At 50.8% G+C, this 26,620-nt stretch overlaps 1 protein-coding gene and 2 long non-coding RNA genes across 4 annotated transcripts in view; all 3 read left to right on the forward strand.

The window, feature by feature from the left end:
• The window catches only part of LOC112960064, a 25,214-nt gene extending 16,102 nt beyond the window's left edge, over nucleotides 1–9,112 (forward strand). For both annotated transcript variants that reach the window (XR_003251708.1, XR_003251709.1), the window contains 2 exons: nucleotides 5,336–5,466; nucleotides 7,867–9,112. This is a non-coding gene — a long non-coding RNA (uncharacterized LOC112960064). The remainder of the gene's footprint in view (nucleotides 1–5,335; nucleotides 5,467–7,866) is intronic.
• Nucleotides 9,113–10,706: 1,594 nt separating this feature from the next.
• On the forward strand, nucleotides 10,707–11,113 carry LOC112960031. Its single transcript, XR_003251698.1, has 2 exons — nucleotides 10,707–10,766; nucleotides 10,911–11,113. It is a non-coding gene; the product is annotated as an uncharacterized LOC112960031 (long non-coding RNA).
• Nucleotides 11,114–15,621: 4,508 nt separating this feature from the next.
• KPNA7 (karyopherin subunit alpha 7) lies at nucleotides 15,622–23,699 on the forward strand. Its single transcript, XM_026054073.1, has 10 exons — nucleotides 15,622–15,725; nucleotides 16,206–16,337; nucleotides 16,886–16,971; nucleotides 18,326–18,594; nucleotides 19,101–19,183; nucleotides 20,287–20,550; nucleotides 20,921–21,154; nucleotides 21,501–21,683; nucleotides 22,366–22,515; nucleotides 23,486–23,699. The coding sequence occupies exons 1-10, from the start codon at nucleotides 15,660–15,662 to the stop codon at nucleotides 23,564–23,566; spliced, it is 1,548 nt and encodes a 515-aa protein (XP_025909858.1). The 5' UTR covers nucleotides 15,622–15,659; the 3' UTR covers nucleotides 23,567–23,699.
• The last annotated feature ends 2,921 nt before the right edge of the window (nucleotides 23,700–26,620 follow it).

A 26,620-nucleotide genomic window follows, 5' to 3' on the forward strand; every position in this document is an offset into this window, starting at 1 on the left:
TTAAAGTTACGTTGCTGATGCTAGATGCTATGGGTGCTGTAGCTGACCCTTCTCTCAGTTCTGCACTGAGAAAAAATCAGAGTAACAGCATTACCMAACCTCAGACAGGACTGGCGATATGTGGCGATATGTTAAGGAGATTGAGAGCTGCTCCTGGAATACAAAAGCATTGATGGCAGTTTAAATTTAGAGGGATGGATGATTGTTTACCCAGACGGTCATGAAAGAAGATCCTCCTTTCTGCATCTTGTGGCCACCAGCTAAAATCAATATTATTGCACAGAATGCAGGRGAGAGGCTCTCAAAGAGGGATCATACTAAGGTAGTATAGTATAGCTTGCAATACAAATCTGTCATAACTACAGTGTTCTCTGGATAATCTACTAAAAACACACATTATTTACTGCATTCTTGCCCTGTTTAGTGATTGTATCTTTGTTATTTACTACTGTAAATAAATCCTCAAAGCAGAAATGAGCCTAATTCTTGGCAAAGGAGCTACATTTGTAACTATAGGTTGCAAATAAATGTGTATGCCAACATGGCTCAGTCTCCTCTCCGCAGCATGGGTACTGCTGTGCCAGTTTAGCATAGGATGAGGTGAAGCAGCACAGGCAGGAAGTAAAAATAAGATCTGACCCAGTCTGTCTGATAGCTTGAAATCTGAAAATCAGATTCCTAGACTGATTCCCATTCACCTTTTAACTGCATAGCCCTGAGCTTGGTCCATGACAGCCCTAATAGGCAGCAAGTTTTTCTGGTTGATAGAAAGCTGACATTTGCCTGGGCAGCAGAAGGCCGCGGACTGCCAGGAGGGGATTGTGTGGCTTGTCACGAAGGCGGCACCGCGCTCGGGCTTCCGTCTGTGCGAGCGTTTCTTCGGTGCTGGAGGGGCAGAGTTTTCAAGGACAGGGCTCAAGTGTCTTTCAGGGAAGGGACACGTGCAGAGGCAGACACCGAGTGTTGCCTGGGTAAGGAGAGCACTACAATGACGGGCTTAATCCTCTCCAGAATAGAGTGATGGGGAAGTGCTTGGGGACTAGAACCGAGGATGTGTGCTTGCTGACATACTGCACTGGCAGTAGTGGTTGTATAGTGTAACATTCACCCTACCCAGGGCTGCATTCTCTTTAAAGAAGATGCAGAGCAGGGGCAGGCTGGATTTCTGGAACAAGACCAGTGCTGTTTCCTTAGGGGAATCCTTGTTCTTCTCCAGCCACCCTGTGATACTGTATTCACCAAATTCTTTGGACTCAAGTGGGGCCTTTACCATGGGAAGCATGTGTGCYGTGAGTAAAGGATTGGCAAAGGAAAAGCTGTTGCAAAGAGGTTGTACATTTACCCTTTAGGCTCTTTGATAAAACTGATAGAGAGTCAATGTGGCCTATAGACTGGTATAACCAAGCACAGTCAGTACAGGCTGGGCACAGTGAAATGTCACTTTTGGGAACCTGCTTGATATCAAAGAAAGGATATAGTTGCCAACTGTAAAAAAGATAGAGCAAAGGGCTATGATTCATGCTCTGATCATGCTTTGTCTGTACATTTGTGCAGTGGAATTGGTGGAATTTGGTAATATGCTTAAATACTGCCTGCTGCTGAACATTAGCATGGCTGCTTGACAGCACGGCAGAGGCAAGTCACATACACCAGGAGAGATTCTGCAGGCTGCAGCAGACTGCAGCACTCTGGCTCTTCTGGCAGCACGTAAGCAACAGAAGCAAAAATGAACTTAATATTTTGGCTGATGTGCCTTTTGCATAGCTTTCCTGTGGTGGTGTGCTCCTAGAAACGAGCCCTGGCTTCAGTTTTGAGGCTTTTGTTCCTTTCCAGAATATCCCTAAGGATTGTCTTTTTAATCAAGGCTAGTGGCAACATGCTGGAGAGTCCTGAAGCTACTTGGCTATTCTTTGAATATTAAAATGCCCAACTGTTGTGTCACTGCTCAGACATTTGCACAATCAATGCTTTCAATTAATTGTTACTGCAAGGAGTTGAGAGGCCCATTTCTGTGCAGCAGGGCCAGACTTGGGTTGCGGAACTTCCTTAAGGCAACAGAGCCACGTTAATTTGAACCAGCAAAATACTTTCCTGTATTCTGTTGTATGTTAAAACCTTTGAAAGTTTGACGAGGTCCACGTGTGCAGAGAATTTGAGCTCTATGTCTTGGCCTCATGTCTGACCCAGGTAAGGGTRCGTTCAGGCTGCCTTAGAGATACAAACATCAAATACTTGCTGTGATGGTTTAATGCGCCAGCTTGAATGGATTTTTGCCCTTTTGTCTTTGAGGCTTGAGGAAATTGGGTGATTTGCCTGGGTGATTGTCACAGAGGGCAGATTTGAATGAAGTCTTGGTTATAGGTTTTTGGTTACAGGCTCTGCTTTCTGGACAAGCTCTCCAGCCCTGCTGGGAAACCCATGGGAGGGATGGAAAGGTCTCAACTCTGTCCCTTCGCGTRCATACCGTTCAACGCAGCTTTTGGAGCACAGGTTGTAATGCACAGCTCAAACAAGTGGTAAGTCTGGATTCAGGCTCTTTGCTCCAGGAGGTAAATGTGTCTGTCTGTTCCGCCATGCCTCCGAAACACCCGCAAACAGGGCAGTTCAGCAAAGGAGAATCAAGCCCATAGCTGCAGCTCAGCCATCTGGCCAGGCCTGCTGTCCTGTGGCAGCTGTGAACACCAGCTCTGACTCTTGATAACACATCTGTYCATTTTTTAAAAAATCAGCCTGTTGTGTAAGGTCATTTTGGATCTCCTTGGAAACATGGTCTGGTTTTAGCAGCTTTTCCAGTATGAACAAACTGGCTGAGGTCTTAACATGCTGCCTTTGTGCTGGTTTCCTTTCTCCAAATAAGAGATCTCAGCCTACCCCTACGCAGTGTCTATACCTGCTTGCTCCTCTCCTGGCTTCTGCTTAACCATCCTGTTGCCAAAGTGCACAATACCCCTAGTCAGCTTGTAAATGATGATTATCTCTTCTGGACTGAAGCCTAAGACATCAAAGGCCACCCGGCGGAAGGGCCACAGACCCACACAAGAGAATTACTAATCTCCACTATAAACTGGAAGCCRACCCATATTGCTAAACATTAAAAATAATTTTCCAACCCATTGAAACTTCACCAGTCAGGCCCCTTTGGACAAAAACGGAACAAAGCAGCTTAAAGTTGCTGTGAACCAGCACTCTGCTGTGCTTTTATATACTGATTTATACTAGCAAAGGACCTTGTGCTTTGACAGCAATTGTTCTAACTGACTCTGTGGCACCATGACGAAASTGCAACATATCAGCTGTGATCATCAGCTCCTTTGACTCGTCACCCTCCTTTCTAAAATCTGCAGGATATGAGCAGCAAAGATCCTCTTACAGCAGTTGTTCCCTGTCTCGGGTACAGAGGAAGTTGGATTCTGCTGGCCACGTCGTGCTTTGCTCTACCCGTTTGCCTGGGGAAGGAGAGCACATGACTCAGAGCTTGCTGGAGAACTCTGCAAACAAGTTACTCATGAGCCATGACTTGGGACCCGCTATCTTAATGGCTATGAAAAGCATAGGTGCTTTGTGCAAAAGGCTTGTTTGCAATGCACAAATCCTGGAAGCTGTAAAATACCATCCATTGCTAGAAAGGGCACTGTAAGTTCAGCAGCTGGAAGCCGTTTGATCTCTATAGCTCAAATTCTGCTTGTAATAATGGTTTCAGGAGTCAGCAGATACTCCCAATAAGCTCTTTTCAGTAACAGATACACTTCAAAATGATGTTAAAGAGAAAAATGYGTGTCAAAACCAAACAAAAGGTCAAGCCTTGCTCTTACACAAGAGCAAGACTGCTTGAGATTAGATACGTGTGCGAGAGGAGCAGTTTAAGTCATGGTCTCTGACGTAGCTTTTAGATCCGTTGGTTTTCAGGCTTCAAACAACCACTATAAACCAACTCGTTTGAAGTCCTGTAAACCCCAGGCCATTGAATGTTAACCAGAAACTCCTATATCCGGCTCATTTTTTTGCTAGAGCAGTCTTTTACATTAAAGATCCAACTCATAGAGAATGGAACAAATCCTTAGGTTCTGCCCTGCTGCTCTTCCAGTAAGCCAATGATCTTCAGGGTGAAGAAGCTGAACTTTATTTCCAGGGAGAATTTGGTCTAGGGGACAGCATCCTGTTTGCCATACTTCCAGGCTCACTGATGTTTCACTACATTTATATCAGTGAGAAGCAGCTCTTCCTCCTCATCCATGTTGTCCACTGAGATGACACTTGTCCCGCACACTCGTAGTTATTAGGATTGGGCAAAAGAAGCAAAATTTCTGCAACAAGAAACAGAGCAAGTGGTGGTTACGGTGACTGCCATCAGTACGCTCAAGAAGTAACATGAGCTTTGTGACTCAAGACTCTGAGTTCTTTTGGATTTCAATTCCTGAACAACCGAGTGCATTACTGAAGAAATAAGTCTTTTGCAGGATGAGTTTCTCAGGCTACCAGGAAGTTTTTGACATAGCAGCCCTGTCAAAGGAAGTGGGATGGAACACCCAGACCTTTTCCAGGGTATTGAAGAACTTGTCCTGGGTGTCTTTCCTGTGTTGAGGAGATGGAAGCAATTGACATGTAGCAACTCAACAGTTCAGTTGAAAATGATTGTTTTTCCCTTAGTGGCAGCCCTGCCAAATCAGGTGAGGCCTCCTCATACATTGATCAAGATAAAAGTAGACAGCTTTCTTTTCTCACTCAGATGCCTGGGGAAAAATCCCTTGCTATCCTTCTTCCCCTTGGATAATTAATACACGGGTCAGTTCACGTTCTTTTGGGGGAGAATCTGGTAGAAGATATGATAGCCTCTSTCATCTGCTTTCTGGGAAATGACCTGACTTCTCTGGGATATTTGAAACATGCAGGAAAACACATCCAGTTGCAGGTGGCAGCAGGACCTTTGGACATCCTTTGAGTGCAGCAAGATGGTAATTACCATTCAGTGGTGGTCTCAGAGCATCCTTCCGAGCTTCACAACATTCCCACTAGGACAAGTTTTAGCTGTTTGTCAGCTCTTGAAATGGAGGCAAAAGGTGCCGTCGCTTTTCCAGTTACATCAATGACAGGTTCAGGAACCCATCTCCAGACTGACTCATCCTGCTTTGGAGCCTGCTGACAGTTGCCAGTGCATGGTCTGTAAGTGTGACCTGTGAAACAATCTGCCTATGATTTCTTTTGTTCGTTTGTTCTTTTTCCCCCAATAACAGCTCTGAGAAAGGCTTTTTGTGCACTTGTATCTCCCTGTTCATGCTTTCTGTCAAGCACAACAATAATTTGACTTCTTCTCTTCACAAATACTATCTTTTTGCAGACCTCACTGTACCAAGTCATTCAGCTGTACCGAATCACCAGACTTACCTAGCAGTCCCATCTGGCCATTTTTCACCTTGCCTCCCAGCTGAAGTCTTCTGCCCACATGGAGCGGATGGTGAAGGGGATCAAGTGAGTTCTTCATTACTTCTCATTTTATTTAGCTAGAGGACTTCAGGGAGGACCGATATAGGCCCTTCTGCCAGGAGAGCTCCAGGGTGAGTGCAGAAGTGCTTCAAGCTGCTGCTTGCAGAGTGAGGGTCTGTTCAGGGCTTTGCTCCCCAGGCCAGACTGGAAAAAGTTACAACTTGCCAGTAAACAGCTTGAAACTTGCATTGACCCTTTGTGTCCAGAGAAGCAAATTCAACATATGTTTTCTGGGTATGATGCAGGATCTGGGATGAGTAGAAAGTAGGAGGGATGCAGACAATCCCACGTTAAAGTGTAACCCAGTCCATATGTTTCCTGTCTCCTTTTTCTGCATGATAAAGGCCTTTATTCAGGAAACATGATGGGTCTTTTTACCTTGGGAGCTGGGATCTGTGGTTCTCAGTGTAGCCTTCAATGCACATGTGCAAACAATGAACAATGCACCTTCCTTGGAAAGCTATTTTAGGGTCTTGATTGCAAGACAATCATACTGTTGTTCTGATGAAGGTGAGTAATGGTTGCAGTATATTCGCAGAATGAAAAGTGTGCAGCTTTCGGGGGAGTCATTGTGGCTTTACGTGTTCACACAGAGATTCATAGGCAGCTGAAGAAAGAAGAAACAGATTTGTCATCATCTAAAGCATGTAACTTCACCACAGGAGGAGGGCCGGATTCTGGTGTCAYTTACAGCTATTCAGACCCCACAAATTAACAGAATGAATTTCACATTTGCACATGTCTGGCCTAATCAGAACACAAGAGGAAATCCAMAGCAAAATGAGTATGGAGTATTACATGGGCTGCTCTCGATTACATACTGCTCTCGATGTCAGCCCCAGTCAGCTTGCTTATGCTACCTATGTGAATTTGGATAAATTTGTCTTAGATGAGAAAATAAAAGATAGTCTGTTAATCAAGATTGCAATATCTGTAGGAAAACAGAGAGTAGCTGAAAGGTTCAGAGCGTTCACTGGGGACAGACAGCAGTGCCTGTAGGGGCAAATTTGCAAGTCAGTGAGAGGAAATTTAATCTTTTCAAAGATCAGATCTATAAAAAAAACTCTTCTAGGATTCTRTATTAGAGCTTAAAGAAATCCTCCTTTCTTTGCAGCATATGGCAGAAGTATGCAGTGCACAGAAATAGAGGAATGAGACCTCAGCAGTAGTGTTTTCTATTTTCACTGTCAATTTCAAATTTCAGTAGTTAAAAAATAATCTACAGAAAAACATATTTGGATTCCTTGCAGAAGTGTACAATGGAAAAGGTTTTGATTTGGGGCTGGTCAAAACGGACTGCCCCTAGGTTTGTGGGGACAGAAAAAAAGACATAGAAATGAAGACTTGCAAGATTCCTTGTGTCCTGTATGCCAGCATAGACTGGTGTTCATGGTGTGTGGGGGAAAGCAAAATGACCAAGGGTCTCCAGAAGCCCTTGGCCAGGAGGAGCCAGCCCTTCTGCATCTTCCAAATGTTTCTTCCGTGCCCCGTTCTTTTTTGCCTTCAGCCCTGCTGGACACTCTCTGCTGAGTGAATTTGGGGCAGAGCTTGTGGATTTTGAGTCCGGTTAATTCCAAGAAGCAGCCCCAAATATAAAATATCATGCAACTTTCAGTTCGCTGTATTTTGGGAGGGAGGGGGTTGCCAAGGTTCAGAGAGCCGCAGGAAAATGGCTTCAGCCAGGGCAGCTTTGGGGTCCAAAGGGCCAAAGCTAGGAAAGAAGAGTGAGGTTTATTGCTTGCAGAAAGGAGATTATTCCAAGGGATAGAGGGCAGCATAAGACAGGCTAGGGATATGAGCAGCGTAAGGACAGCCTGCCRGGAGAAGTTGTGGAGGAGGAAACAGGCATAGAGGTACAAGCTGGGACATGACAGTCCGGGGGCTTCATTGTGTGGAAGCTGGAAGGAGAAATAGGAAGCTATGGAAAGAATCCAACAAGGCTAGAAAAACAGGATTTTTGCTACAAGGCCAAACGCAGCTGCTATTTTTATCTCTGAATTCTGTGTTATCTTGCTGACCCRCAGAGCAGAGGAAAGCAGGAGAGGGCTTTTGGGAGTCACCTGTGAGTCTGGCATGGGCTGAGTGACGGGCAGAACAAACCASAGCAGGTTGGTCCGGAGACGAAGGGAAAAGAGACCCCAGGTCCAAGGGAAGCGGCGCTGCTCTGAGCCGCGGAAGCCACGGTGCCTTTACCCRCCACAGCAGCTGCTCGCACAAAGGCTGCTTTCCTGTTTGCTGCTAAAGAGCATTTGTCACCTTTTGTCACCAGGAGAAAAGAGACCACGTCTCCCTCCCTGACTATTGATGCTTATGTCTCCTATTATTTGGACAACATGCCTATCACAATGTGAAAAAAAAAAAATTCACTGTGTTTTATTTTTGCAGGTGGCAGGAAATAAACTGCGGGGGAATCCCACCTGGCTGAGGATCCCTCAGGCTGCTCTGCAGTGCTCTGCCCTCAAGGATCTCTGTGCTTTCTGCAGATCCTATGACTATTCCTCCCACTGGTACTTATTTCATTTTCCAGACCACCTGTGAGCCCCCCGAGCTCTGTGTGAGCAGCCACAGATCAATATCACCTCCTGTTTTATGAATGGAGAAAAAGAAATGTAGGGGGTTCATTTCAAGACAAGGCAGAGCAAAGCARAGAACTCATTTATCCAGGTGCTTGCCATTTGCTTTAGATAAATGAGAGAGAGACAAGGAAATGGGCCCTGGACACGACCTGACATTGAAAGAAGTTGCTCCCCCTCAGTTTAATAGGAGCCTGCAACAGAAAGATCAAGCACTGTCAATTCAGAGACAGGCTGCACTCGAAATGGAGTTTCCAAGCAGGAAGACTCRGAGAAACAGCCCCTTTGAGGTGAAAATTAGAGCATTTGTGTTGAATTTGTAACTGACTATTCACCCTGAAAACCTTATTTAAGAGCTCAGCATGTCCTGTCAGGAGCAGAATAATACCACAAAAACCATGGCCAGCTTGAATTTTGAACATTGCGGGTTGTGATTAGCTTCCCAGGAATGCATCCAGAACAAGTCATATTTGCTTGCCTTTTCTAAGTAATTATTTCAGACCATAAATGCATGAGTGAAGTTCGCAAACAGTTCTCAGACAGACATCTTACAGAAGGAKGTGAAATGCATCATATAAATAATGGATTCTGAGCTGTTCACCCAAGTATAATGTGCATAAACGTCCATTTTGCCTGCTCAGGAGAAATGGGCTGCGGAGAGAGCAATCAGATCTCTCTGTGAAGTGATCCAGGTCAAAATGGCAAACCTTAAATAGATATAAGCTTACTGAGCCCAGAGACAGATCTGCAACAGCTACAACTCAAATTGCTTCTTGAGTAACATAGGTGCCTCTCATGATTTTAATAAAATGTCATTGCAGTTTCCCTAGCGCAGGCCGTGGTGTCTCCTGGATGGTCCCTGGCCACGCTGTTCTCCATGCTGACCAGCACATCACCGCGCTGTGCAAATCCCACTGTGACAGGCTGCTGGACTGGGGCTGCTTCATCCAGTCACGTCCCATTAGAGCGATTGTATTATCTGGTAAAGATGTTTTTGCAGGTCTGCTTAGAAAATGAAGGAGATGTATTGGGCTGTGATATCTGTGGATAGCCTGTCGTGGCTGGCTCTGGAGGATGCACTTGGAAAGAGGTGTTGGGAAGGGCCTGAGCGATGGACCACGGGGAGGCGGCTGCCTGCTGAGCAGCGTGTTTCCTTGGTCGCCAGCTCCCCTGCTGTGACACAGGTTTCATAAAGCGAGAGTAAAAGTAAATGAGCAAGAGGTGGGAATGGTTTTCAGATTGAAAAATGTTTTCTAGAGGAGGAGCAACCACAGGCCATGTGGAGGAAGGGTTCTGGCCTCCTCTTCCCAGGGCTTCCAGGACTGCCAGGCTGAGCCTGGGCCACGTGTCCATTCCCAGCCACGGAGAAGGAGGTTATCAGTGTGCAGAGAGCAGGGAGCAGGACAGGCCGAGTTCCTTTTTGCTGCTCTGACAARCACTGGAATAACGAGGGACTCTTTCAGACAGTGTCTTTCAGGATTGCATTTAAGTAACAGCAGTGAAATGAGCTCTGGTCATTAGAGCAGAAGCGGTGTCTGGATTGGAAAGCCCTGCTGAAGGATCACATGTTTTTATAAAGATTGGCCTGGGAGACTCTGCTGCACATTTATTAGTCATTTAAAAAGAGATGTTAAATGTTGGATAAAAGCTGTATCCTTATTCTCAGCTGTTGCCTGCTTGGGGAGTACCGGTGCAGAGCTGCAGAGGCGTTGCCTCCTCGGAGGGATCCCGTGCAGGGACTCGCGCAGTCGCTAGCCAGACAAGGACAGATTGCTGCCCACGAGGCACAGAGGGTCTGCTGGGGGGATGCCAATGCCTTTCAAACACCACTAAGTGTTTGGTGAATCACTGGCTCTGCACAGGATGGGCCCTGCAGTTGCATGATCAAAAGCTCTACAGRAAAGTGCACACGTGAGAAAACAAAGTTAAAATCCTTTCCATCGCTGCCTGCCTTCTCAGTACTCTTCTTTCCAAATGTAGCGCTTCTCTATTGAGACCAATCGTGAGAACAAATCAAGCAACCAAAGATTTTTCTTTTCCTTTGGTGAAGGAAAGGCAGGGGAGAWCCCCCTGGAAGCTCTGGCATGTGGCATCGAGCTGACCCCGCACAGACTGCTGAGAAGATTGGGAGGTTTTAATCCCCAGCGCAGCCCTTGAACACTTGAGCTCACGGAGCCGCGTGCAGCGCGACTGAGCCGCTCCGCCCTGGCTCGAGCTGCTGTGCACTGGACTGAGCCAGCTTCTCCACCAGGATTTAGCGGCGCCTGCCAGCACGGAGAGTGTTAACAGTCACCAGAGGGGACTCGCCGGGGCTCTGGCAGAGATGCAGCACTAATGGTTAGCAAACCTTCTGTCTGTCTTCCCCTAGTTCCTCAAATGTGTCCGACACAGAGGTCGGGGATGGACAGAACCACCGTGGCAGAAGTGGCAGAAAAGATAACGCACAATGAGATGCAGTTCCTGGGGGGCCCTGAAAGTTCCCTCCCAAACCCATGTCTGATGCGGAGCAGTTGAAACAGGGACTAGGATCACCCTGGGCGTAGCAAACATTACCTGCACCTCCTGATATGGGCRAATGGTGCCTGCTGCACATCTGCCAGCATCTCAGAAGCACAGCATCCAAACCCAGGCCCCGAATACCCGTTTGAACAAAGACACTCATTTCTGCTGAAGGGCTGTCYTTGGACGCGGTAATCAGTGACATCTGGGCAGGTGAGTAGCGGTCCCACAGCACCCGGCCGTCCCAGGAATAGCGACTGTGGAATCCTCCTCCCTGTGGCCAGTCCTTGCTGTAAAGTGGCTGCCAGAGGCTGAACTCTCTGTGATTCATGGAGATTTCCTCGTTTTTTTTCACAGGGTTTCTCTTCCTTCCATGTGATTTAGAGTCAACTCCACACCTTTGGAGAACACCTTAGCCTTTCTGCTGTCCATAGAGGACAGTGACACGATTTACACCAGATCCAGCATTTTCTCGGGGACTCCAAGGACACGCTGTCCTGCTGTTGTGTCTCACCCCAAATGCACCTCAGCTGTGTCCATTTCCTCCAGTTACAGATTTGGGGATGAAAGCAGCATTTATTGCTGAGCACCATTAGAAAAATAAAAAAGAATTTTTGGGGTGTAGGTGATTATAGTTCCTGCAGCTGAATAAATCAGTGTCCCAGCAGAGGATAATGGATTTAATAAAGAGCTATGATTAAGTCTGGTGACAATTTTAAATAATTTCAGAAACTGTGACTCTAATCCCTCTGTGGCCGGCACAAAGGCTGCTGCTTCCCAGTTAAAATTAGCTCCTTAACGTGCAGCCCAGTGTGGAGTTTCAGGCCCCGCAGGGCTGCGCTGGCATCCGCTTACACCGGCTCCCAACGGGCACCAGCAGCTGCATTCAGCGAGTGCTGCGCACAGCCCGCGGCTGCTCCTGTCCTGCCYGGGCYCCCATGGGTGCCCTGGGCTCCCATGGGTGCCCTGGGCTCCGTCAGGCCGGGCCGAGGGGGTGATCGCCGGCTGTGCCGCATCCCGGTGCCATCCGCCCCGCAGCCAAGAGGCTCCCAAGGGGCTTTCAGGAGCTGCTGCTCTTGCAGCAATGCCCTTGTCTTGACTGCGCCGGGGATTTGCAGCTCTGCCCTGCCTCTTCATCAATAAATATCGATCTCTTCTGTATAGTATCAATGTGTCTTTCTAGCACCTACATTTCTCAGGGAATAATCCCATTCTTAGCAGGAAAAGGACACTTAACCCTTTGCCTTGAACAAAACCACACAAAGGGATGAGTCTTCTGGTCTGGATTAACCCCAGTCAAGCCTCAGACGTGGACTGGGTTATTTTATCAGCCCTGGGAAAAGTCCTAGAGAGCTTGAGCTAGGATTGCAGGAACATCCTAGGGCGAATTGCGAAACCCCAGAGAGCTGGTAATGATCAAATGTGTGTAAACCTTCCAAATAGCCGGGTATTTGGGAGAAAATGAAGCCACTGTTGAGACAGGATCCCCTCTCTGGCTGCAGAGGTGTGTATAGGGGGACTGCACCCAGCGGGGCAGGAAAGCAGGGTCCTTGGGGGGCAGCTGCATTACATCCACAGCAAGCTCGAGCCTTGGAAAATGCAGCTGCAGCTCTTAGCTTTGCCACTGGCTCAGCGATAAGACAGGGATCACAGTAACTCCAGCGTGTCCTGGTTGAATAGACTGCAGGGGACGGGGGCTGTCTCGTTATGTGCTCGTTTGGCGTCTGACGCCACGGAGCTCGGATCCTGACTCGGACTCGCGGTGGCCACAGGGACAATAGGAGGAAATGAATCTAATGGCAGTGGGGGGTCACCAGCTGCACGATGCCGAATGGCCACGGGGCAGCGGTGCGAGCTGCAAGGCACCGGCTCCCTCTGCGATGCGAGAAAGGAGGATGTGGCATCTCCAGGCTCCGTCTTTGGCACACGTGGGAATCGCCCTGGGCAGGCACCAAGTGGCCCAGGAGGCTCTGGAGGCCTTTGGTGGATTTACCAGCCCCGGTGGAGAAGCCACCACCGTTCGCACGGTGACCCACGTCCACCCAGTGTCCCCGGGTGCGAACGTGGCTCCACAGAGGGTGGTTCTGCACCAGACACCCTCGTGCTTCACCCTGGGTTAAAGCACACGGGAGGCCTCGAGCGTCCGCGCTCCCCAGCGCATTAACCACCCCGGCAGTGACTCACGCGGGCAGAGCGGGACCGAGCACCTCGTTTCACCTTGGCTCACACTGCAGCAAAGCACAAGTGCAGCAGCCCCGAGCGTCGCTGCTCATCCCTCCGCATCCCGCCCATCCGCAGCACATCCCTGGGCTCGGCTCCCCGCCGGCATCGCCGGAGCCGGGACACGGGGCTCCGAGGGCTCTGCTGGGAGCCGTTGGTGCAGCGCGGCTGGGCTCAGCCCTGCTTGGCGTTCCTCTGCATCGCTCCAACTAACCAGGAAAATTAATTAGCGGTGTTAACTTAATGGACCCCATTAGAGCCCAGTGAGAGGACAGGGCTGCCGGAGCGGAGGTGTCCGTGGCGCTGGCGCTCGCTCCGTTTCCCTTCGCAGACGGAGACGCAACCTCGAGCGCCGCTGCGGAGAAGCGACCCCGGCCACTTGCTGAGCAGGGCCCAGCGACCCTGCTAACGAGACGTGGAAAAACAGCGGAGGGGAGAACAGCGCTTAACCCAAGGCTTGGAACCGATGTTCCCAAATGTGCCAGCAGCCGCAGCCCGACTAATCGCTGAGGTCACCGGGGGACACTCGGCAGGGGCTGTGGGGAGGAGAGCGGCTGCCAAGTGAACCCGTGCGCCGGCACCGCGGCGCTCCCGGCTGTCACAGCGCGGCTCTTCAGCCTGAGCGCGCAGGGCTGAGCGCAGGGGACGCTGTCATGGAGATTAAGGTTTTATCTCCTTCCCTCCCCATTAGCTGTGATACCCTCTTGTTACGCCGAGAACCGAAACGCRTCTTTCCTCCAGCGCTTGTCCCCTTCCCGCTCAGCGAACATGGATCCACCGGTGTCCTCGGCACGGGTTGAGATGGGGTTGCTCCCTCCAGGCTCCTCTCGCACGGTGGGGAYGGAGCCCGGGGAGCCCTCACGGTACCTGCTGGATTGGGGGAAACGGGAAGGTTGGAAAGAGCAGCCCAGGAGAACGGGCAAAGGCTGCAGGGACCCATYGGCTTCGGCTTGAACCAGACTTGTTTTGATTTAGCTTTGGCCCATTAGGAATTAACTGAAACAAACCACTCAGRAAACAACATTAGAGGGTGTACGGTAACTTTTGCACCAGATTCGGTTGAATTAAGATGCAATTGAAATGTAATTCTTCTTCAGGCAGCCAAGGAACATGAGAAAGCAACCCATGGCACCTGAGACTTAAACACCTTGAGCTTAGGAATAGCCCAGCTCACTTCCTTATGGCCACAAACAGCAGATATATCTGAAGATCTTCTCTCCCCACCTAAAATAACCTTTCCCGCAAAGCTCTCTACAACTTGTTTCAATTGCCTTGAAAGGGAGAATTGGCCTGACCCTTCTGGGCTTCAAGGTGATGATTTAAAGCAGTGTGAGTACAATACCGTGTATTTTCACAAGTATTTCCGTGCTGGAAATAGCAGAATAGTGAAATAGTCATTCCCTGTAACTCATATGATTAGTTTTCAAAGGGCTGTCGCTGTTAGCGGGCTGTAAAGGCCCAAATTGTGCTCCCGGTGCAAACCCTGGGATTGTTCCCAGTGCTCCCAAGGGCTTCAGAACAACCTTATTGCACCGTCCMCCAGCAAGTCCTGGCCACCCCATGCATTACTGCCCTTCCTGCACTCCCTCTCCTAGGAAAAAATGATAAGAACACAAAACAGCTTTTAATTCAATATTTTTAGAGGCGTTTTCCCCAGCCACTTTGCCAATATTGCTCCTGTTAAAGAGGGGATCAGCTGCAAAATGAGTCCAAGTCATTGAAGGGTATCGGGGAGACACAGGACAGGTGAGAGCAGGGTGGGATGGAGGGAAAGGCAGGCTCTGCTGCTCCTCGTTAAGGAGCACCCAGGTGCTTCCATGAAAATCAAATGGGAGATGCTGGTGGGGGAGTAGCCAATTGGGCAGAGAGACCCATGGGTGGGGAGATAAAAGGGCCAGGTGGAGCAGGGGGCTCTAGAGAGGGTTGAGGTGAGTGGCTTTTTCTCTGGGGTTAGGTTGTTGGGGTTGCTGGTGTCCTGGGGWTATTGGGCCTTCCTGTGAGGGGCAGGTTCTTGGATGTAGCCTGGGCTCTGTGTCTGGTCTTTGGCTTGCGCAGGGCTAGTATGACCTGGAGGGTGGTGGCTCTTCCCTGCCAAGAGGGKGTTGGGAGAAGGTCCCTGGAAGGTGTTTCAGGGGGTTATGGTGATGTGCTGGGAGGTGTCCTGCTGGAGGAGCCTTGAAAGAGGGAGAAGCCCTTGGAAAGGAGGGGGTGCTTGAGCATTCCTTGAGGGATTAGTGTCTTGGAGAAAGAAACTTGCCTTGAGTCAAGGGGTGGCTTGTGCTGCTTCTGTGAGCTGGTGAAGTGGCCTTGGTGCCTGGCTGCATTAGTAAGAATCTACTGCTCCTGTCAGCTGTGCTGGGGCCTCCTGCCCATCTGCACTAGGGAATGGTTGGAGGGGCTGCAGGCTGGGCTGACCTTCACAGGGTGAAGAAAGGGGGGAMCCTTGGGGGCTCCCTGGAAGTGCAGGTGTGCAGTGACCCTGGAGGGCAGGTGATGATCACACCTGTGGTCAGATGCTSAGTGTTTTTAAGGGTCTCCTGTTTGAGGAGGTGCTTGGTGGTGTCAGTGCCCTCCTCTAAGGAGCCTGCTTGGTGTGTGTGTATAGGGATAATTCTGACTTTTTTCATAGCCTGGCTTTATTAAGTGGCAGTCTGGGCTTTCTGGTGCCGCCTGCAGTGTGTGACGCCCTGCTTGGGGCCTGCAGTGCTCCCCCCTTGGCCCTATAGCTGCAGGGAAAGGGCTGGGGGGCAGGTTGGCGCCCAGGCCTGCAGGTCCCCAGCACCAAGGTGGGTGYTGCTGGCATGGCCATGACCCAGCACTGCTGTCCTCATCCCCCAAAGCAGGTGGAGGCTTTTGGCTGGAAACTGGATCACATCCCACATCAAAATGCCAACCGGGAATGAGCAAGGCGAGCGCATGAGGAAGTTCAAGAACAGGGGCAAGGATGTGGCTGTAAGTGCTGACTTGTGCGCAGGCTCTTGTACGTGGGCTCCTGCTTCCTTGGGTTCTCCCTGTGGTTCCTCTGGGGTGATACAGCCCCTGTCCCCCAAGCCAGCTGCAGTGCTGGAGAGAGGGGACAGCCCTATGGCCAGGGATGCTTCATTTCCTAGCTGTGGTGTTGGGGGGAGCCCGCATTGCCTGGGCTGGGAGGTGAGCAGGCAACTGAGCTGAGCCCTGGATCCCAAGGAACAGGAGAAGGTCCTGCCACCACCTGCAAGGGCACTGAATGGTGATTGATACTATCAGCCCCTGGGATCTACTCGCTTTCTAAGCAAGAATGGAGAGCAAGTCTTCACCTTTCAGCTTCAGCAGTTTGGCTTTAAAAATAAATAAAAGCTGCGGGTTCATCCACTTCCCAGTATGGGAGGTAGTTAAGCGAAACTGCCCTCAAACATCTCACCCAGGGATGAGCTGGTGTCTGTCCCCTCCCAGGCGATGCGGAGGCAGAGAGTGGAGGTGAACATAGAGCTTCGGAAGGCCAAGAAGGACGAGCAAATCCTGAAGCGCAGGAGCATTTCCATCACTCCACTGGAGGAAAGCTCTACCTGTCAAGAGAAGAAGGAGGTAAGTGCTGGGACTGCTGCACTTGGGCAGCACTATGCAGCTTGTTGGATAAATATTAGAGGAGAAGCTCTGCATTTAGGCCACTTAAGTCATTTGGGCATAACTTGATTAAATAGTGAAATTCTTGATCAATACATCCAGCGCTGGGGACTCTGCATTTCAGGCTGCCTATCCCTCTTTCTGGGTTACTTTGCATGGAAACCATCTCTCATGTGGCTTCCTTGATGACAGGTAGAACTGGACTCCCAGCCCCTTGGGAGCTGGCGAGCCTCCAGTCTGGCTCCATGTGCATAGAGGGGTAATTAGCGAGCTAGTTGGCCTATTAGTGTGGTGGTGACTTTCCTTCCATGCTTGATTACAAGCATTAGTTGCCTCTGGGGGGTTTTGAGGAGTAGAACCCACATCTCAACTGTGTTGCATGAAGAATAGACATGGCTTAGATATAAAGCGGTGGCTGACTCGGGTCTAGCCAGCTGACTGGGTGCAGAGATGAAACTGGAGGGAGTCCTGGCTTGCCTTCTGCCTCTGAATCATTCTCTGTGACACAGATTATTCAGCTGTCCTTGGAGGAAATAGTGGAAGCGGTGAATGGGAGCAGCACAGAGCTTCAGCTGCAGGCCACGCAGGCAGCCAGGTATGTGGCCCAGCTCCCTGCCATGCACTGTGGCCAATGCAAGGCTGACCCGGCTGCTCTGCAGGCATAAAGTGTTTTATTCTATTTGAATTGCCATCCAAAGGGCTGCCAAACTACCCATGGATAGAGCCTGGCGCTGGGAACCCAGGTTACCCCTTTAGCAGATGTCCCCTGTCTGGGTGGGAGCAGGAGCTGAGGGGCTTGTCCCACCTTGCAGAAGGGATGTCCCTCTCCAGCGGGACCAGGTGATGCTGCTGCTGCCTTGGCCCTGTGGAGCAAACACAGCAGTGCCTGGGGTGTCTCCTGCTGCAGCAGCTCTGACCTGTGTGTGCTGGGGCACCAGGGCTGCTCCTAAGGGCTGTGGAGATACCTGCAGCCTCTCGCCCTGGAGAACAGATCAAAAGTCCCTGTAGTGGAAGRTGTTGCTGAGGGCTGGTTGATGTGAACCCTTCCCAAAGGGGACAAGTCAGGACTGGCTTGCTAACCTGCCATACCGAGCAGTGCTGGCTCTCTGCCTGGGCAGTCTGTGTGTGCCTGCAGTGTCCTCACAGCACCGGCCTTGCGCCATCCAACATCTTCAGTGCTACAGCAGGTCTAAGCCACTGATTTACACCTCCACGCTACCCTCTGCCAGCACAGGCAGTTGTGGCTGTGCAACAAACAGCCTAGGGAGCAGATCTGGCTGAAAACATTGCTTATTTTAGCTTTTTTTGACTAGATCAATGCCCTGATCCCATCTAGCTGGCAGCTGCAAGGGTTTCTGTACCTGCATGAGGCAGGAAACAGTGAGGAGCAGCAGCAGGGAGTTGAGGTCTTAAGTTGCAGCGGGAAAAGCTGTGTGTGTGTGTGTGTGTGTGTGTGAAGCCTCCTGTTTTCGAGGGGATCTCTGGTCTGTGCAATACTCCTGATCTGAGGAATAATCGGGCTTGTTCCCTGCTGCAACCTGCAAGCTGCCTGTAACTTGATCATTTTCAGTCTTGTGAAAATAACCCCTGTAAGACAAGGAACAGGCAGAAGGTTCCAGAAGGATGTGTTAAGTGGACARCCTGCTGTTTCTTCAGCCTTAGAGTTTCCTGAAGAATCTATGGTAACACCTGATGGTATTTGCTGCTATAAGATGCTGAACTAGCATCTCTGGAGGCCTTCAAAACCCGCCTGGATGCCACCCTGTGCCGCATGCTCTAGGTGTGCCTGCTTGAGCAGGAAGGTTGGACTAGATCTCTAGAGGTCYCTTCCAACCTTGAAGATTTTGTGATCTCTGCTCAGTGTTGCTTCCCTTGCAAGCTAGAACCTCCTGCCTAACTGCAGGAGTGTGGTTTGTTCTGTGCCCCTGAATGGGCTGTGTCTGCTGCAGGAGAATGCTGTCCAGGCAGAGGGACCCGCCGCTCAATCAGATCATCGAGCTGGGGATCATCCCGCGGCTGGTTGAGTTCCTGACGCGGGCGGACAACGCTCCTCTGCAGTTTGAAGCGGCTTGGGCCCTGACTAACATTGCRTCGGGCACCTCGGACCACACCAGGGCGGTGGTGGAAGGAGGTGCCATCCCGGCCTTCGTCTCGCTCCTCTCCTCCCCGCACATGCACATCAGCGAGCAGTCTGTGTGGGCCCTGGGCAACATAGCAGGTGGGTCTGTGGCCACGGGAGGGGTTGTTGCCCAGCCACTGGGCAACTGAATACTGAATATTGGTCTTTCTCAAGAGAAGAGGACAGGAGAGACCCATCAGCCTTGTCTCCAGGCTGCTGCCACTCCTGAATCCCCTCAGGACTGAAGGACCCTTCATGTGGCCCAGCAACCTCTGAGCTCTTGCTAGCCCTGCGAGAGGGTTGTAGAGGATCTTAATCGTACTGGGATGACCTGAGCCACTGTCATTAACTAGTTTGACCCTGCACACTCTACAGGGAGAACAGGATGGATCATTTTGCCTGTTTGGTTATTCTACCACACCAGTACAAACTGGCTATAAAGCCTCTGTCTAGCAGACTTCCCCCACACACTTTACAGTATTTTAAATTAAGTAGCTAATAAGTGAGCTTCAGTCCCCCAACAGCTGGCTAATGGCTTCAGGTATGACTTCAGTTTGACACTGACTTGTGTTGCTGCAATAAATGATCCTTTTTCATCTCTACAGGTGATGGTCCTCTGTACAGAGATGCTCTTATCAATTGCAATGTGATTCCTCCCTTGCTGGCTCTGGTGTCACCTGTAACTCCAGTAAATATCCTCTATATTCTTGCCTTAAAACTTGATAATCACTTAGGGTGATGGATGAGTGGTGATGATCAGTCCTCTGACCATTATGAGGAGTAAGATGTTTGTATAGTGGAGTAGGACTTGGTCCCAAACTGCTTTTGAGGATCCTGCCTCTCAACTAAATGCAAAGCATGGGGTGCAATGTGCTGATTCTTTAGCCTTAGCTTTCCCATTTGGGTTTCTCCTGGTCTACAGGGGTCAAACAAGATTGGTGCAATGGATTTGGAAGGGCTGAATCACCCTCCAGGCTTCCTGCTGCTGCTCTTTGGGTGGCTTACAAGCAGCTTGGTGGCTCTCTGACCTTTCTGCAGTGGTGTTGGCTCACGTGGCTGTCTCCCACTCTGGGGGGAGTGGGGCTTCTTCAGAGAAGGGAAAGATAAATGGGATAATCCCCAAGAGACTCTGCTGGTGGTGCTGATGCTCACTGATGTCCCAACCATGGGTGTGGTGGGAGCTCCAGGCCTTCTCCAAGCCTAACTAGGGCTTTTTAGGGTAGTGTTAAGTAAACGCCCTCTAGGTCTTCAGAGAGTTTATATTGGAAGGTGTTAAAGCTCTCCTGGTTGCTGTTTCTAGCCTGACTCACCCTTGTCTGCCAGGGAGCCCTGTGAATCGGGACAAACATCAACTTGTGCACGCAGGCTGGTAGCTGTGCTGCTCTTGAGCCTTGTTGCCATTGCTCTGCAGCATCTGTGCTTCCCTTGTTAGGGTCAACTGTCTAAATGGTGTTCTTAAATCTCAAAGGCACCCTGTTCTAGAACAAATCTAATGCCAAAACTAAAATCATTGATCTTGCACAAGGAGTGGTCTTTGTCCTAAAGACCTGGCTGCTTGATCCCTTTRTTCACAGCAGCTGGTCACATCACCAGCCCTGAGGCTTTTTGGAGTTCCTCTGAAGTCCTCTGTCAGCCTTCTCTACTTGGGTCTTGGGAGAAGACCTCTGTAATACTGGCCACTTGATAATGCCYAAGTTGTAGAGACTAGAAACAAGATGCTAACTCTCCAGGACTCATTAGGTGAGTGAGTTTGAGATAGGGAAGATCTTAATAGACTCCCTTGTATTTCAGATTGGGTTCCTGAGGAACATCACATGGACACTGTCAAACCTCTGTAGGAACAAGAACCCCTACCCTCCCTTGGATGCAGTGAAGAAGATGTTGCCGGTCCTCATCTGCCTCATACAACACGAAGACAAGGAGATAATTTCTGACTCCTGTTGGGCCCTGTCCTATCTGACRGATGGATCCAATGACCGCATCCAAATTGTGGTTGATACGGGGATTCTCCCGAGGCTGGTGGAACTTATGGCTGACACAGAGTTGATTGTTTTGGTAGGAAACGGAGCTGGCTGCCTCCAGTATTTGGTCCTTTAACATCAGAGTTGTGTTTTCTACAGCACAAGTGCATCTGAGGAAGGGAATGTCTCTTGCCTGTCTGTAGCTAATATGCTGTTGCCTTGCACTGCCGTGTTAGTTCAGTTATTGGCSAAGCTAACGCTGTTCCAGCTTGCTGTGGCTAGCAGACTGGCTAGAGACTGTAAAGCTGCTYAGAGCACGAGGGGAGGACAGTAGGTCAGCCAAGGCGGTGGTAATCATCTGCTATGCTCTCCTTATTTGAAGGATCAGGCACTGGGATCTTGTTAGACTTCCTGGCAGGTATCCCTTGAGCTGARGATTCTCCTCTGCTCTAATCCCTGTCTAGACCCCAGCGCTCCGTGCYATTGGGAATGTGGTCACAGGGACGGATGACCAGACCCAGGCGGCTATCGATGCYGGCATCTTGGCCGTCCTACCCGGCCTCTTGCGGCACACGAAGGCAACGATCCAGAAGGAAGCAGCGTGGGCTCTCAGCAACATCGCGGCGGGGCCCTGCCGCCAGATCCAGCAACTCATCACCTGTGGGTTGCTGCCACCGCTGGTGGAGCTGCTGGAGAAGGTAAGGGGCAGGGCTGCTGTGCATGCAGCTATTGCAGAAGTGGTGCTGAAAGCTAATTCATGATGCTTCCCTTGTGAAGCACTCTGAGGTGGTTTTGGGAGTGTGGTGTCTGCTTCAGAGTTGTCCAAAAAAGCTTGGAACAGCCTGAATATTTGGAATAGTTAGTGTGAAACCACAGCTCTGAGCTGCTGTCCGCTGTCAGGTGCCTCCCTAGCCCTCAAAGTACTTGAAGTGAGTAGACAAGCCCAAACTGAGCAGAAGGAGAAATGGCTAGTCCTCATCTGACACCTTGTACTTCTCCTGGAGCTCCCGAGCTTTAGCATCCCTCTCCCTGTTGCTCTTCCAGGGAGACTTCAAAGCTCAGAAGGAGGCTGTGTGGGCTRTGGCCAACTTCACTACGGGAGGTACTGTGGAGCAGGTTGTGGAACTTGTCCAGTCTGGGGTGCTCAAACCTCTGCTTAACCTACTCTCGGCCAAAGACAGCAAAACTATCCTGGTCATCCTGGATACGATTGCTAATCTCTTCCTGGTAAGATCTTGCTTCCAGCTGTTCTTACACTGCATCTTATCCCCACAGGAGCAATGTGTGAGTGTTCAGCCTGTGCCATGTGGCTAGAACAGCTCCTCCTAGAACACACTAGTGACCTTGCAAGAGTAGGAGTTTGACTTACTACTGCCTAACCTGTTCTTGCTCCTTCCTGGGAGTCTCCTGGCTTTCACTTCTTGACCTATGATGGCTTCAGTCTGTATCTAGGGAGCAGAACATGCTATGTGCTAATTCCCCAGCTGTACAGAAGTGAAGGTCTAGCAGAAATCCCACTGCAGAGGAATCAAGTGATCTAGATCTATGCAGATGCTGAGTTCTGTGACACCTAAGTCCCCACCTGGGAGCTTGTTTTCTCTAGTGCTGGGGCACCTGTGAAATGGCTTTTGTAAGTGAAATACTTGGCGGTAGGTCACCTACTACTGCTTCTCAATGTGTAGATGCAACTAAGGCTTGTTTGGGTAGCAGTCAAGCCCCAAGGCCGTTCTCCTAGCAGAGAGCATGTCAACTGTAAAGTAGCTTRGGATGTCTGCTCTAACCCAAAAGATATGAGGGGGGGAAGAAAGCAGGGGCTATAGGCACTTGCCTCTTAAGTCAGGGCTTACAGTAAGTCTCAGATAAGTCATAGACTTGGTTTTCTTTGCCCCTTGGTTGTCTAATGTCACAGGCAGCTGAGAAGCTGGGAGAGACTGAAAGGCTGTGCCTGCTAGTGGAAGAGCTTGATGGTCTGGAGAAAATTGAAGCCTTGCAAACCCATGACAACAACATGGTCTACCGAGCTGCTCTGAGTATCATAGAGAAGTACTTTGCTGGTGAGGTATGTGACTTTCCCTGCTTATCTGCAAAYGTGGATTATTGCACCCTGGAATGTAGCAGAGCCCCTAATGATGCTGAAATAGGTTCTTGGTAAGAGACTTCTGTATTAAGGTTTCTGCAGATGTTTGTAAAGGTCTGGAAAAGCCTTCACTTGAGTAGTCAGTTGACAACTTGCCCAACAGAAATGGGGGCCCTGATAGCATCTTGCTAGGGAGTTTAAAGTGGCATCAGCTGGAGCTGCTGCAGCTGCTCATGTGAATACCAAGTACAGAGAAGTTTCCTCCTTTGGTGCTGAGCTGGCTTCCCACTGGGAATGGAAGCCTCCTGCTTGGCTGATAACTGTGCTCAGGTTGCTTTTGGGTTACCTGACCCTTGCATGTTAATGAACTACTGGAAAAAAAGAATATAGGACATCAGTTGCCTTTTTAGCATCTACATGAGTTACAGGACTTGTTGCTGTGCTTGGACCTGGCCTTCCAGATGGGGGAAATCACAGGAAGGTCTAATGGCTCTGTGTGATCTGGGACCCGACTGGAACTGCTGCAGCAGGGAGCAAGTGTCAGTGTTGGTTCTTTGGCTGGCACCAGGGCCTGCGGTTGCCCTGCAAGGGAGGCTTGTCTAGCACAAGGACACGTCTAGGGCTCTGAAGCTACTTGTCCTCCAAGCAGTCTTTGCTTGTTGTTGTAGCCTGGCTATTCCAGAGTGGATTCTGCTGCCCAGCCAAACTTCTCTACCTCTGGCCTTGGAGCCCTGTGCTCTGCCTGGCTTCCTGCTGAGCTGTAGGGATAGCAGGTGCTGGAAAGAGCAGGAGCCCTTGGGCTAGTCCAAGGGCCCTGGTAGTGGGGAGCTGAGCTGTTCTGCTGCTCTAGCAAGCTAGCTGTTTAAGCAAGAATAAAACACTAAGCTGCTGCTGGGCAGGGAAGCTCAAAGCTGCAGAACCTTCAGCTGATGGTCACCTAATCTCCCTCTAGGAGAGTACGGACCTGCAGCCTGGGAGTGACCAAGAGGGACAACTGGACTTCTCGGTGGAGAAGCAAGACTTTGACTTCTGAAGCCGAAGCACTACAGAGCACTGAGCTAATAGGTGGAGGTGGCTGGTAGGAGCTTGGATCTCCAGACCAAGAGAAGCATACATGTTAAGTCTCTTTTTACGTTTGAAATTTATCAATAAATAACACTTTGGGGTTTGTAATTCTTGGGTTTTTTCAAATAAGATGGTGTTCCAAATAGTATAATCTTTTTTCTGGTAATGCCTGGAGCCCTGCAGGAGTATGTTGTGTATGTCCCCTGGACTAAGGCTAGGGGCAGCTGCTTTCTTTAGCTTCCTGATTCAGATTAAGCTGCTAAAGAATAGACTGTTACCATCCAATTCATCTCCRTCTTAATGCTTGTCATGAAACTTGTAGGCTTGGAGTATCTGAAATAGAGCTTTGAAAAATCTATTCAAGAGCTAGCTCAGCTTTGTGCTGGAGGTGAAAATACCTTTCTCCCCAAAGGATTTCCCTTTTAGCAGGAGGAAGAAAAGCCAGGAGAAGCTGGGTAGCTCTCACGCAATCCATGTAGTGCTTCCTGCTTCTAGCCAGGGCTAGACAAAGGATCTGCTGAGTAAACATTGCTCCTGATGGCAACGGATAATATGTTGAAGGCAGCTATTGGAAGGGGAACTAATTTTCCTCCCRCCTCAGCCTCCCAGACGCTCTCTGCTAATTTAAGACCATTGATCTGGCTGCCTAAAGCTGCCCATTATGACCAAGGGACCAGTATTTCAGGTTTCCATTAAGGGTTTTTTCTCTCTTGCTGAGAGAAGTCTCGTCTGCCCCTCTCYCTGCAGCATCAGTCTTGTGAATGTGGAGAGAGGTTGAAGGGCTTCCCTGGGGCTCCGGTGCAGCCYGGGGCTGGAGCCGGGCTGCAGGTTGAGGTTTCCACCAAGCTCTCCTCTCCCTGCCCCTGCAGCTGGGGCTACGGGAGCCTTGTTTGTAGAACAAGCTCTTGGATTTGGCTCTTCAAGTGCCACTTTGTCCTCAGAGCTGCTGCTGTGGGTTGGAGGGTAAAGCTTCAAGAAGTGGGACTGGTCCTCAGCAAGTGCTTAGCTCCATCCCGACCAATGTTGAGTACCTGTTAGTATCACCATGAGATGTGGGGTAGTACTTTGTCCCCCTTCTTGCTGTACTGGCCTGTACTTCATTCCTGAGTCTCATCAGCTTCCATCTGTGAGGGACCCTGGGTGCTTCAGGGATGCTTCCTTGGGGAGTTGTGACAATTGAGCCTAACATAAAGTTAATACAAACCTGGATCTTGGGAGAAGAAGCTCTGGGCTGAGTTTATTTTTAGCAGGTGTTAACTCCCTAGAAAGAATTGCAGGGTGAAGACCAGCCCTTCCTGGGAGGAGGCACACAGGCCTGACCAGGGCTGCTATCTTGGAGTTAATATTAAAGCAGTGGATGTGCTGAATTGCAAAGTGATTCCTGGTTCCCTGTGGTTTGAGATCCAAGCAATAAACTTAAAAGTGGGATGAAGCGAGGCCTGAATGTGTAACTGGAAGGATGCTGTGCAAAGCCTGTGCTTGTGCAAGGGGTTAACAGGGAGGCCCCAGGGCCATGCGCCTTCCTGCTGCGGTGCTGACTCTGCGTTGGGCAGCGCTCGGATTTCACCAGGTTCAAAGGATCCGGAGCGGCTGCTTCCTCGGTGTAAATGGAGCCACGGGCTGGAGCTGGGTTCTGCAGGGCTGTGCTGACKTTGGAGAGGGGACCGGAGCGGGGTTTCGCCCTGGGGGAAAGGGAAGGTGGAAGCTGCAGCTAGGACTTTCTCCCAGCACTGCTGGGGCTGCGGCGCTGGTGTTTGCTGACGCTCTGCTGACTTGGAGCAAGCTCAAAAGGGCCGAGCTGCATCTTCCCTGGGGTTGCTGCAGAGGCCAGACAGGGAAGGCCGGTGCTAGATGGTGCTTTGCAGAGCCCCGAGAGCACTGCTGCTTGCCTCACCATCCAGTCCTGGAGCTGCTCTTGGATGGTGCTCCTGAAGCCTGGAGAACAGTGGAGAGAAATGCCCTGGTTGGGCTGGGAGCTACCCCAGGCTGTCTGCTCTCCTGTGGGCGCTGCTCTCCTCTAATGGCCGCTGGGCACAGGCAAGAGCCACTGTGGTGGTTCTCCTGTGGTGCTCTGCTCCGAGGCCATGTCCTCACTATCCCGGGCATGGAGATATGGGATGAGCTGGGGAGCTGCTTCGTGGTGGCTCCGCTAGGGAGGGAAGGTTGTTGGTGTGGATTAAGAGTGGCTCAACCCCGGCTGCCTGGCAAAGCCCCTGCCACCTTCATCTCCCTGGGGTGTGCGCACCTTGCTGTGGCAGAGGAGGGGCACCCTGTGCTGATCCCCTACGCTGAAACTCCAATAAATGTTCTCTTTATTTGGGATTAAAGCCCCCGTGGTGGCTTGTTTGGTCACAATTAAGACTTTAAGTGTCCTGTCAAGGGGCCAAATGGAACCCTGCCCTAGGAACGCCTGTCAGGCTCCAAGGGGCCGCAGAAAGCGGGGCTGTGAGCTCTGGGGTGGGAATGGTGCTGGGGTGCTCCGGAAGGTCTGTGCTGGGCCCCTCCACGCTGAGCGCGCTGGGGAAGCCAGAGCCCAACGTGCTCTGTGCCCTGGGCACCATTTCCCCTGGCCCTTCTCAGGGCCCCCTCCCTGCCACCCGCGTCCCCCCACGCACCCCTCTGTCACCCCGTATCGCCCCAGGCCCCTCCTGTCGCTGCCACGTCACCCTCACGCCCCTCAGTCACTCTGTGCCACCTGTGTCACTCCCGGCTCGTCCCTCCCTCCCCTCCATGTCACTGCGTGTCACCCCATGTCCCCCCTGGACCTCCCTATGCCACCCCCTGCACTCCCCTCCTCACCCCTTTATATCCCCCGCTATCCCTGCACGCTGCAGGTCTCCACGTCATCCCCATTGTCACCCCCATTGTCACCCCCATTGTCACCCCGCACCCGCCCCGCCACCAGGGGCGCTGCCCTCCCCATCATGGCGGCGGCGCCGCGCTGCGCGCTGACGTGTGACGCACGACGTGCTGACGCGCCGCCGCGCACCGCCCCCTGCCGCGGGCGGCGGGGCGGGGGCGG

Source organism: Nothoprocta perdicaria, unplaced genomic scaffold, assembly GCF_003342845.1.
Source record: "Nothoprocta perdicaria isolate Ctin4 unplaced genomic scaffold, notPer1 scaffold_12, whole genome shotgun sequence".
In the NCBI taxonomy this organism is placed as follows: Eukaryota; Metazoa; Chordata; class Aves; order Tinamiformes; family Tinamidae; genus Nothoprocta; species Nothoprocta perdicaria.